We start from the raw sequence: 12,901 nt of genomic DNA on the forward strand, positions 1-12,901 counted from the left end.
ACTTTGTCAGGGCAGGTTTAATCGTATGAAAATTTCACACAATATAAAGTAGCATTCCTAATTTGACCTAATATATGGAAACTCATATTGTAGTTCTGATTAACCAGGTGGCACTTTTTATACTCAGGAAAAAAAAGCATGAAAACCTATTTTATGAAACATTTTAATATCTGAAAGTTGTTTGAGTCTGCCTTTTATTAGGGCTCTCGATTAAGTGCAGTTAACCCACATGATTAACTCAAAAAATTAATCACGATTAATCGCACTGTTAAACTATAGAATACCAACTGAAATTTATTACATATTTTTGGATATTTTTCTACATTTACAAATATATTGATTTCTATTACAACACAGAATACAAAGTGTACAGTGCTCACTTTATGTCATTTTTTATTACAAATATTTGCCCTACAAACATGATAAAAGAAACAGTATTTTTCAATTCACCTCATACAAGTAGTGTAGTGTAATCTCTTTATCATGAAAATGTAACTTAAAATGTAGATTTTTTTTGTTACATAACTGCACTCAAAACCAAAACAATGTAAAACTTTAGAGCCTACAAGTCCACTCAGTCCTACTTCTTGTTCAGTCAATCGCTAAGACAAACAAGTTTGGTTACATTTACGGGAATGGTGGTTGAAGCATGAAGGGACATATGAATCTTTAGCTTATCTGGCACGTAAATATCTTGCAACGCCGGCTATAACAGTGCTATGCGAACACCTGTTCTCACTTCCAGGTGACACAGTGAACAAGAAGCAGGTAGCATTATCTCCTGCAAATTGTAACCAAACTTGTTTGTCTGAGCGATTGGCTGAAGTAGGATTGAGTGGACTTGTAGGCTCTAAAGTTTTACATTGTTTTATTTTTGAATGCAGTTATTTTTTGTACATAATTCTACATTTGTAAGTTCAACTTTCATGATGAAGATATTGCACTACAGTACTTGTATGAGGTGAATTGAAAAATACGATTTCTTTTGTTTTTTACAGTGCAAATATTTGTAATAAAAAATAAAATGAACACGGTACACTTTGTATTCTGTGTTGTAATTGAAATCAATATATTTGAAAATGTAGAAAACATGCAAAAATATTTCAATAAATGGTATTCTATTATTGTTTAACAGTGCGATTAATCGTGATACATTTTTTAATCACTTGACAGCTCTACTTTTTACACAATCTATTATATATAACCTGTACATGTCCTCATTCCAGTTAATTTTTTTTTTGTTCTATAGTAATACAAAATGGATACTATACTGTATATACATGTGCAATTCTAAACAAGTCCTGAGTAATTTTAAAGTATGAGTAAAACCTCGTAAATTCTAATTTGTGCAACTAAAATTCAGATAAGTGTTACTCTATTGTGAAGAAACCATCTATTCCAAAATATACAGCTTTTTACCTTAGTTCTATGCATTGCTGAGACCTCTGTAAAGTGCACAGTATAGTTACATTCCAGGTCATTAGAAAATGAGAAAAGATGCTGACCTCATTCTTGAATAACTATTGTTTCCTTTCTTTTAATTAATGGCAAGTGATTCATTCTGCATCTGTATAATCAAGCATGGAAGACTTTTACAGAGTTTGAATTAAAATCCTCTGCAGTACATATTTTGTAAATGTTCAAGTCACAGGTCCTTTGATTCTTATAAGGAAAACTGTACAATCAAATAGTTAAACTGTGCTTCTTGGGATAAATAAATACCAATGGAGCGTGAGTATCGTCTCAAATGCCACAATATGTTAAGGGGAAATGAAAAACAGGAAATAATCTTAAGAAACAGCTTGGTGGAAACTGAACATTAGAAAAACTCCCCTTATGACTACATAACCACAGTAAACAGGAGATAATCTTGCAGTACTATAATGAATTGTCTGAGCAAACGTAAAGGAAGCACTTCCACTAATGAGTGGATCCCAACACAGCATGAGAATTAGAATTTTTGTACATCATTACCAGAGCAACTAGCGCTAACAAATGTTTGTATATTCCATGCCAAGAAAATGCAGGCACTAAATACGACAACCGCTAAAGGATGAAGGTCAGCATTGTTGCATATCTGTTTTTAACTGGCAAAATTTCTGATGGAAATTTTCAGGCATGGAGATTGATTCTTTATTTGCATTTTTCTGACACTACAGAATGGAAGGCACAGCTTTGGATTCTGCTCCACTGGCAAAGAGTCCCGGGCACAACGGTTAGCTGGTCCCGTGGCTGCTGTAGTCAAACACTCCTTTCTTGAAGAATGGTGAGAACTCACAGATGGTGTGTTTTGACAGGGTTGGTCCAACTTTATCGATGTGTAACGGAGATGATGGAGACTTGAGCATCATGCAGAAAAAGTTCCTGAGGTATTTCTGAGAAAAGAAATCCACTATGTCACAGTGTTTTCATGATCACTTTGGTTACAGTCATTTTGAAGAGTTAAATACAAGACAAAATAAAAATAGTTAAACGAATCTCTGTGAACTTGGAAAAGTTCATTTTAATAACTAACCATATTTAAATACCAACCTATAAAACGTGTCTCTGAAATGTTTATGTTGTTGTCAGGTAATACAAAGAAATGTTTACTATATTCTTCTCCTCCCAGGATTGTTACTATTTTGCTCTACCTCCAGAGTAATACTCTCTGCTAATCATGGCTTACCAACATGCCTGGAAAAGAACACCCAAAGCTAGCAAATATTGCAGCAGGTCTGTAGGAATTTCCAACTCTGTAGGAATTTCACTAAATATGGATGCAAAAGAACTTAAGAAATCTTTTCAGCACCTCAGTACCACAATCATTAAGTTGAAAAGGAATTGTTTTGATCAAGGTCATCTGCATAAATTATACATGTGTTCCTTATTGTCCGGCTATACCGAAAAGGACAGGAGACACTTGATATGGTTTTAATAAGGCCGCAACTCTGTTATTAAATGTCTGGGACTATCTGGCAGATAAAAGTGTACAGCACAGGTAGCTTCATGTTCATTCAATAACTATCCCGGGGGCTTCTGCCACCCCACCCCCCTTTTCCATCTAGGTCTCCCAGCCAACCCATTGCTGGGACCTTATCCACCCCTCCTTGTAGGAGGGTTAAGGTGGGCTATAAGAAAGGGCAGTTGGCTCCCTGCCGGACCATTCATAGGAGCCCCTGACTCTCCCCACCTATAAAGCACCGTTCCCCCTTCCTCGGCCAACCGGACAATAACCTCCCCCATGTAAAGGTGTGGTGCAGTAATGATCTCTGCACTGGGTCCTGTTAGTGAAATCCACCCTAAAACTGTCTAAAAGAAATATAAAATGCAAGAAGTGTTCCAGTTCCAAACAGTAATATTTACCAACCGTTCCACGAATTGTATCCATTTATATCTTGTGAAATTGTGACAGAAACAACATAAAGATCACTTTTGCAAAACCAATGGGGTTTTCTTTAAGTAAGGTTTTGGGGGAACATGAACATTTAGTGCGATTTAACAAACAGCGCTTGAAATGTTCAAATGAAATGTGGTAGATAAAACATATGCTGAGACAGACACACATACCTGTACTAAAGAGTAACCAAAAATATCACCTCCCTGATTCCATGCAAATAGCTGCAAGGGAAATCTTATCTAAAGTAAAAGGATAAAGTCTTTTGCTCTGCTACAGACTGGATTAAAAAGATAACTGACTTGTCATATCTTTAGATATTACACACTAATCATGTATTCAGGGGGAAGAAATCTATTTAGTACAATATCCTATGATTAATGTGATGTTCAGTTACCTGAATGCAGCATACAGCCCTAATCAATCCATTCTGGGAAGCAATCACCCTAATTAAAGTCCACATTACCTGCTCTCTTTTCAAGAAGAACTTCTCCATAATAAAACAAGCTATTTATCCATTTGCTGTTAAGAGTCTTGGAAACAAACTATATTAATATCACGGAATGCAGGATAACAAAAAAGCAGTTGGCACATAAGCTATTCTCTTGGCAGGACTGGTCGATTTTCTTTTTTATTCAGATCTCCCACAGGTTGTATTAATGTTCACAAAAAAAATTTTTCATTACGAAAATGCCTTCAAGATGAATTCCAACAGACTAGGAGATAATTTAAAGCAGGCAACAGATGTTGTGTCAACATTTGTCATAATTAGTTCACGAAGTAGGGTCCCTTAAAAAAAAAATCCCAACCCGATAAAGCCTGAAGGATGAATAGGGAAGTAAATCAAATGTAAAAATATAACACTCTGCTCGAGTTTTAGTAGTGGAAAGTTACTGCAGTATTTCCAGTCTACTGGATCTGAAGGTTCACAGAGGGTACCAATTTTTTAGTCACAGTCATCAGAAAGGAAATTGTATTCACCTTGGTCTGCGTGGCCAGGTGATTTACTGCCATGCCTTTCCTGTAAAGCCACTATTCTTGCTGTAGGCTGGGCAATTCTAATGGTAGTACAAAGAAGCCCTGTGCTAGGCGAGTATATGTATGTGAAATGAAATTGGTAACAGCAGCAACTACTGTTTCACATGATTTTTCCAGATCTGCACAGAAATCATCATTGGAACACTACAGCAGGCTGGAAAGTGGAAAACAAATTGTGAAAATGTTACTCCCCCCCACCCCCCATATTTTTTTGCTGAAATTTCATTTTGAAGTAAGATTTCAACGCCATATATTGCACTCTAGTAACACCATATACTGTATGTCAGTATGTGCTACCTTGTTTAATAGCCTCTGGATCCGGGCTCGTATGCAGCACTGATGTTGCAGTGCAGTCTGGGGCTGTTGAGCCCTTCACCCAGGGCCGGCTCCAGGGTTTTTGTTGCCCCAAGCAGCAAAAAGAAAGAAAGAAAAAAAAAAAAGCCGCGATCGCGATCTGCTCTACCACCGCCGCCGCTTCAGTCTTTGGCGGCAGGTCCTTCGCTCCGAGAGGGAGCGAGGGACTCGCTGCCGAATTGCCGCCAAAGAGCTGGACGTGCCGCCCCTCTCCGTTGGCCGCCCCAAGCACCTGCTTGCTGGGCTGGTGCCTGGAGCCAGCCCTGTCTTCACCCCATACTGGCTGGTCCAGATGTGCTGGTTGGAAGTTAAAGATTCCATAGTACAGTGAAACGTGTCCTAGACCACATGTGAAACTAAGGTTATGCACATTGTTGTCTTGACTTCCTATCCAGTCACTACACTAACAGTGCCTAACTCAATGCCTTGCTATCCCCCAAATGTGGAATGTACTACAGTATATCAACATCTATTTCTAGTCTTGCAGTGTTAACTTCGAAAGTTAACTATCGAACTCACTATTACGAATATTCCAAGAGACATGTTCTTATGACTTATTTTATTTTTCATTCTGGTAAATGCTTTCAGAATAGCAAAAATTACAATATTCACTTGTTCTGGATTATTTAGTCTAGCAATGAGTGTTCAAAATGTACGTCTGAGTTCATGCTGCTACTAGTGTTTACATTGTTAAATTGTTGGCTTACAAAACACCCACTGTAATTGTAAATATCTATGTGTTTTCCAATGATGGCATGGAATCTTGGCATCATTAGATGGACAGCCCTTATACTTAAACACTTTAACATATATATCTATATATATTATCAGTCATTTGGTCCAAGAATACACTAAGAAATATGGAAGATTACTTTGTAAAGGAATTTTATTACCACTATGTAAGAAAATGTTTAAAGCAGGAATCCATTCTGTTTTATTCTTAGGTTCAAAGCATGTGTCCCCAAGATTTGAAAGGTGATGGTTCTGCCCTTTTGGTTTGTCCTACATTTTCATGTCCTTTAGACTGACTAACTTGAGATCTATATTATGTGAACTACACAAACTTAAACCTCAAAGCTTTAACCTGGCATGACAAGTATCCCTGCGGGAGAAAAACTTAGAAAGCTTTGTAAGCCTCAAAGTTGCTTCTTTTGTTGAATGGGCCAAGCTGCTTTCCCTCCATTTTCATTTGGTGAATGGTGAAATTATAACCATTTCAAGTCTTAAAAAACTATTATTTTAATAGGGTTCATTCTATAACTGTAGGCCAGTGTTCATCTGATGTGCAATGTCATTCTAATGATTTTTGCACTACCTCACTATGTGGGGACCTCATAATTTTACCTATTTTAACATGAATCCATAACTTAATTTAACAGTATTAAAACTGAAAAGTTTTCTGGAATGTAAAAGGATTCTTATCTTCCGTTCGGTTGTGGCATATTAATAGGGAACACAACTCAATTACATTGTTCTCATATGTTAAAAAGAGTGACAGCTTCTGAGACCAATAGCAGAGTTAGTAAGAATTAGATTTATTTTTATTGTATTAATCTTCGCATTGTTTTAAAACTCATCAGCTACAGTACTTATAGAAAGCGAAAGAAACTTTCAGCATCAGGGGTTTGGACTCTAAGGTCCTTCCCAAACTTACTATTTTTTATAGCAGGTTTCTTGTCATACTGGGCTTCACAACCCCCACAATAATGAAATATTTTGCACTTGTATTTAAAGGAGCTCACAGTTTTACAAACCTTAATGAGTTAAGCCTTACAGAGCCTGGTGAGGTAAGGAATAATCCTCACTTTATAGTTGAAGAAATTGAGGTACAGATATTAATACATTTGCCCGTGGTCTCACAAAGAATCAGTGGCAGACTCAGGAAAAGGAATGCCTATCTTGTTCACCCAACTCCTATCACTGAACCATCTTTCCCTTTATTAAAATGCTAGGCTTGCTCAGCCCCAGCCATATAACTACTATATAATCTGTTAACAAGAGGAGAATGTTGCAAGTTTTAAGCCAAATCTTGGTTTAAACTATTCATAGAAGAAAAACAGATGGCTATTTTCTATAGAAAAGATGGAAATATTATAAAGGGGCAGATTTCAAGCTAACTCACTCTGAATAACACATTACTCTGCAATTAGTACATGTGGTTTCAATGGGAGTACCTCAGCCTAAGATACTCCTAAGCAAGGGTATTAGAATCTAGTGCAAAATGAGCAGGTAATCTGGAGTCTGGTTAGCTATGAGGGCTTCCAAGCAGTGACAAAAAGAAAGAAAGATCTGCTTAAATGGCAGAGACTCTAAAAGACTCTGATTGTTCAGGCATCCAGTGTCACTGCACAAGTCAGAATGTTAGCCAGCTTGATCTTCCTCAAATCATTAGATCCATCTAATGGGGGAAAAGGGGAAACACCTTCAGGTGTTTTCTCTACCATTTAATTTTAAAAAGGTTAAACATATTAGTTCTTCTCGCTCCCTCCCAGAGGTGTCATGAGGAGTAACTGATGTTTTTCTGCAGTGGTTTTCAGATGTGAAGCACTATATAAAATGTCAAGTATTATTACAAACTATAGGAATCTGTTCAGAAGCAGCCTTCAGGAGATGGCATGCTGACACACACAGACGGGAGGCAGTGTCTCATGGAGAGACAGGATTTGCAAAGTGCACCATCTGAGGTGATCCTACAAAAGGAATGGTGAGGTCTAAGGGTTTCATGTCTTCTCTCCAGAACTGTGCTTTGCAACATTTAGTCATTTCTGATTGTTCTCTTGGCTTCTCTTCCTTGCAAACGGGCAAGAGCCACAGGGAATGAGACTCCGTAAATGGATGTGTGATGGCCCAAGAATAGGCAGCAGGCATAGCTATACATATCATGGAGAGGGAAAAGAATGAAGACGGTACTCATAAGGAAGAACGGAGCTGAGGGGTTGCAAACTGAACTAATTCTGAACCATTGGGACATTATCCAGTTCTTAGGTAGATAATACATTGGAACTGGCTATTTGGAAACTGGTAGAGGGTGGGAATGGGAGGGCATTGAGGGTTACTAGCAGCTGGAACTTAGGATGGGTTAGAACTATTGTATGCAGCAAGTCTCACGTTGCCGTATTTTCTGGCTGCATACAAGACTGCTTTGACATAGGACTCCTTCCCACTGTGGCTCCCTGATATCACCCTAACAATTGTTTCTTGATCCAGCCCTTAGGCTAGTGAACAGCATGGGACAAGCATGTCTATTATGCATGTCAGTCTAGGGATCAGAGTAAGAACTGGCACACAGCCTAGAGCAGGGGTCGCAAACTCAAATGACCACGAGGGCCACATGAGGACTTGTGCATTGGCTCGAGGGCCGCATCACTGACACCCCCCCCTCGCTGCCTCTGGCCCCGCCCCCACTCCACCCCTTCCATGAGGCCCCGCCCCTGCCCCGTCTCTTCTCCACCTCCTCCTCCAAGCGGTTTTAATAATATATATACACTCAGTAAAGCCCCCCTCACTGCACTGGGCTGCATCACCACTCCACCCCGCTCTGCCTCTTCCAGGGGTGGCAGGTTTGTAGAAATTTTGGTGGTGCCCAAAACCTGCCCCCCAAACTCCGCCCCCACCTGCCTAAGGTTCTGGGAGGGAGTTTGGATGGGGGAGGGGGTCAGGGGTGCAGACTCTGGGATGGAGTTTGGGTGCTGGGTGCAGGCTCCGGGCTGGGGCAGGGGGTGGGGGTGCAGGCTCTGGGATGGAGTTTGGGTGCTGGGTGCAGGCTCCGGGCTGGGGCAGGGAGTGGGGGTGCAGGCTCTGGGATGGAGTTTTGGGATAGGAGGGGGTGCAGGGGTGAGGGCTGTGGGGCTGGGGATGAGGGGTTTGGGGCTTTGGAGAGGCTTGGGGCATTGGAGAGGCTCAGGACTAGGGCATGGGAAGGGCAGCCTGCCCTGACCTTAGTGGAGGGGGCACTAGGACCCTGCGGCAGCAAGTGATGCGGGAAGCTGGCAGAGCAGAGCATGAGCTGCAGGCTCCGGGGCAGTAAGTGAGGCTGGGGGACACTCGGGGGAGGTGTGTGGGGGTAGCAGGCAGGGCCGAGGGAGAGACCCGGCCCCAAACATTGGGGAGCAGCGCACGGGGAGCTTAGCTGCCACATAAAATAACTCGGGGCGGGGGTGAGGGGAGTTTGGCGGTGACAGGAAGTAACTGGGGGGGCGCAGGGAACTTGGCGGGCCGCAGGGAAGACTCCGCGGGCCGCATGCGGCCCATGGGCCGTGTGTTTGAGACCCCTGGCCTAGAGGCAGCAGGAAGGTGTCGGAGCTCAAGAGGGCAGGGAGTGGAGTAGGATGGGGCCATGTGCTGTCTACAAATAGCATTCTTATCCCCAACTGCCTCAGCATTAAACCCACAATGCACCATAGGGATGTTCTCCATGCTTTCCAAGATACACAAACAAGGGAACCCAGGCAGACCCATCATATCTGGCCATGGCACTTTTACTGACGGAATATCGGGACTCACAGAAACAGTCCTCAAACCACTCACCACACAAAGGACCAGCTTCCTCCAGGACACAGCTGACTTCCTCCACAAACTCCACAACATTAACAACTTCTCTCAGAACACCATCCTTGCCACCAAGCATGTCACCTCCGTATACACTGACATCCCTCACAATCATGCCATAGCTGCCTCCCTCAAATATTTACCTGACAATAGACAACCCTCAGATATTCACCCCAAAACACATCTCCAAACTCATCCATTTCATCCTCACCCATAATAATTTTACATTCAACAACAAACACTTAGTCCAAGCTATGGGAACAGCTATGCGGATGGCTCCCCAATATGTCAACCTTATCATGAGCAACCTTGAAGAAGAATTTATGGACAAATGCATGATAAAATCAGTGATTTATTTCATCCTCTGGACAGATGACAAACTCCCTCATAGATATTTACCACAACTTCAACCACACCACCTATTCATTAAACTCTCTCTGGAATACTCCCACAACAGCATCAACATTCTGGACACCACAATCAGCTTCAACAATGGAACCTTACACACAACTATATACAAGAAACCCACAAGAAACCTTCATAGATCCAGTAACCACCCCAAACACACCAAAAAATCTGTTATCTACAGTCAAGCACTCAGATACCACAGAATATGCTCTGAGGATAAAAGTCTGGGATATACACTTTCATATGCTCAACACCATCTTCACCTTACAAGGATGCTCCACTAGAGAAGTAGAACAGGCCACCCAAATATCCCAAGGGAGCCTACTTTAATACAGAAATAAAACCCGCTCTGACCGCACACCCCTAGTTGCCACTTATCACCGACACTGGGATCCATACTCAATGGGGAAAGAAAGAAAGAAAGAAAGAAAGAAAGAAAGACATCTTTCCTGAATCCCCTCTTCTGACCTTCAAACAATCCCTCAACCTCTCAACTCATAATCAGAAACGAACTCCCCACAGACCAAGACACACCAACTCATAGCGGTACCAGACCCTGCCTGAACAACAGATGGAAAACCCGCAGACATATCTCCAATGCTATAATGATCAACAGCCCCGATAATACACCTTTCAAGATCCATGCCTATCACAACATGCGGTGTACCTCATCCAATGCACTGACTGCCTCGATAGCAACTACGTGGGTGAAACCAGACAATCACTATGCTCTCAGATGAACTCACACAGGAAAATGTTAGAAGACAAAAACACCACATCACCTGTGGGTGAACACTTAAAGCGATCACTCTATATCTGACCTATCAGTCCTCATCATCACATAAAACCTGCACAACACTTTCAAAAGACAAGCCTGGGAGCTTACATTCATAACTTTGCTGGACACTAAAAATCATGGACTGAACAGACACACTGTATTTATTATTAAATAAACTGCTTATAAAAACAGCCTATAACCCACTAACAACTCTCCCAGCTGCTTCCTCCCCCACTCTCTTTCCTTCCTATGACTGGAGAGGTGTTAACGGCCCACTTTACATTGCATGGCTCCTTGAAATATGTGTTAACTGCTTATGCTAAACAATCTGTTCCACTTTGTATTTAGCTTTGACACTCTGGGGCGTGGTCTACACTACATACATACTTCTGTATAAATACATCCCTTGGGGTGTGAAAAATCCCCACCCTTGAGCGATGCAGTTATACTGACTTTAACCCCATGTAGACAGTGCTATGTCTGCAGGAGAGCTTCTCCCACCAACATAGCTAACACCTCGAACAGAGGTGGAGTTTTTAAACCAATGGGAGAGCTTTCGCCCATCTGCTGAGTCTTTACTAGACGCGCTACAGAGGCACAGCTGCATCTCTGCAGCTGCGCAAATTGAAATTTGTAGTGCAGACCTGGCTTGGGTATGCTTCCCAGACCTAAAGAAGAGCTCTGTGTAAGCTCGAAAGCTTCTCTCTCTCTCACCAACAGAGGCTGGTTCAATACAATATTGTATCTCACTCACCTTGTCTCTAAGGGCTGGTCCACACTAACCCCCCAGTTCGAACTAAGATACGCAACTTCAGCTACGTGAATAAAGTAGCTGAAGTCGAAGTATCTTAGTTCGAACTACAAGGTACTTACCGCGGGTCCACACGCGGCAGGCAGGCTCCCCCGTCGACTCCGCATACTCCTCTCGCGGAGCAGGAGTACCGGTGTCGACGGCGAGCACTTCCAGGATCGATTTAGCGCGTCTAGACAAGACGCGATAAATCGATCCCAGAAGATCGATTGCTTACCGCTGAACCCGGAGGTAAGTATAGACGTACCCTAAGAGTTAAACAGTCAGACTTGCATTCAAGGTTCTTCTTACAAGAATGCTTCACCCCCCTTGCTAAAAATACATTGGCATCAGTTCTTTTCCAAGTTATCTTGGAACATATTGCAAGATATCCTAAAATCAACTCTAGAGTAAAATATATGAGCATACTAGCTTGTGTTATTCAATATCTTGAGTTATATTTAATGCACTTTATATAGTAATTAGTCTCCTCTAGATCCCCACACTACTGTAAATACACTGAGGTCACTGTGGGCAGTTTCAATTTTATATGAAGGGGAAAAAATCTTGTGCCTGAGAAAATATTTAGTGTTTAAAAGCTGTTATTTCTTTGAAACTCTAAGCACAAATGATACCTTTCTAGAAATGTTACAGTATCATTTGGTCCTATATCTTTTATAGGGAAAGAATCAAGTTCTGGACTTTGCTTATAACAAAACAGCACTGTCATTAGTGGACAAAGTTATGGAAATCTCATTTTAATAAAAGAAACTGTAAATACCTCTGTATCTATTATAATTCTACACACATCCATTAACATTAAACCAGAGCCCTTCCCCTGCAATTAGATAATTTGTGTAAGCACAAAGATAAGAGGTTGATCAGGACATGCAGGAAAAAGAAGAATGACACATAAATGGATTTAAAGCAGCACGCCACAACTGCATTAGTTACAATATTAAAGGGAGGGTGACCTGCCCCAAAGTTCCAGGCATTAACTGCGTCCGGTGCTTGGTGAAATGGCCTCACGCTATACAACCAAAAAATATGAAATGGGTTCTTTTAGCCAAACCCTTGCTACTCAATTCATGATTCAGCCTAATGCTGAATTGTATCACCTGCCCCTCCCACCCAAGCAATACTGTTTCCTGGTAGTGGTGTTTTCAACCTTTTGAAGGTTAACAGAGTTAAGGCTGCTTACACATATTTCCTACCAATGCAATTGTAAAAAATCAATCAAGACAATCACCATTTAATATCCAGATCAACCTCAATTTGCATGCTTTACCACCCACAGATTACAATCCCTAACACCCACTCAGACATCTCACCTTTACAACAAACTATCTTTCAGTTCCACCAGACAGCCATGTATAATGCACATAACCAATTCTTCAGAATCTCACACATGCAATCTTAACTCTGGCCTCACCAAAATTAAGTTCTCTTGCTGACAGACAGGTTTCAGATGTCTACAATGTGCGAATGAAGAAAATCCAAGGTTGCAGTTACAGGGACTCCCCAGGGAGGAGGAACCAGAGAGAGAAACTTGCTGGGGAGAGGTGTGTGTGTGTGTGTGTGTGTGTGTGTGTGTGTGTGTGTGTGTGTG

General features: G+C 41.4%; 1 protein-coding gene across 2 annotated transcripts in view; it reads right to left on the reverse strand.

The window, feature by feature from the left end:
- Positions 1-1,132: 1,132 nt before the first annotated feature.
- KIF16B (kinesin family member 16B) overlaps positions 1,133-12,901 on the reverse strand; it is a 209,299-nt gene continuing 197,530 nt past the window's right edge. For both annotated transcript variants that reach the window (XM_024199818.2, XM_024199817.2), the window contains one exon: positions 1,133-2,375. In XM_024199818.2, the coding sequence (XP_024055586.1) occupies positions 2,217-2,375 (159 nt within the window). In that variant the 3' untranslated portion in view covers positions 1,133-2,216. The remainder of the gene's footprint in view (positions 2,376-12,901) is intronic.

The sequence above is a fragment of the Terrapene carolina genome, unplaced genomic scaffold, assembly GCF_002925995.2.
Source record: "Terrapene carolina triunguis isolate 2854851 unplaced genomic scaffold, T_m_triunguis-2.0 Scaffold132, whole genome shotgun sequence".
Classification (NCBI taxonomy): domain Eukaryota; kingdom Metazoa; phylum Chordata; order Testudines; family Emydidae; genus Terrapene; species Terrapene triunguis.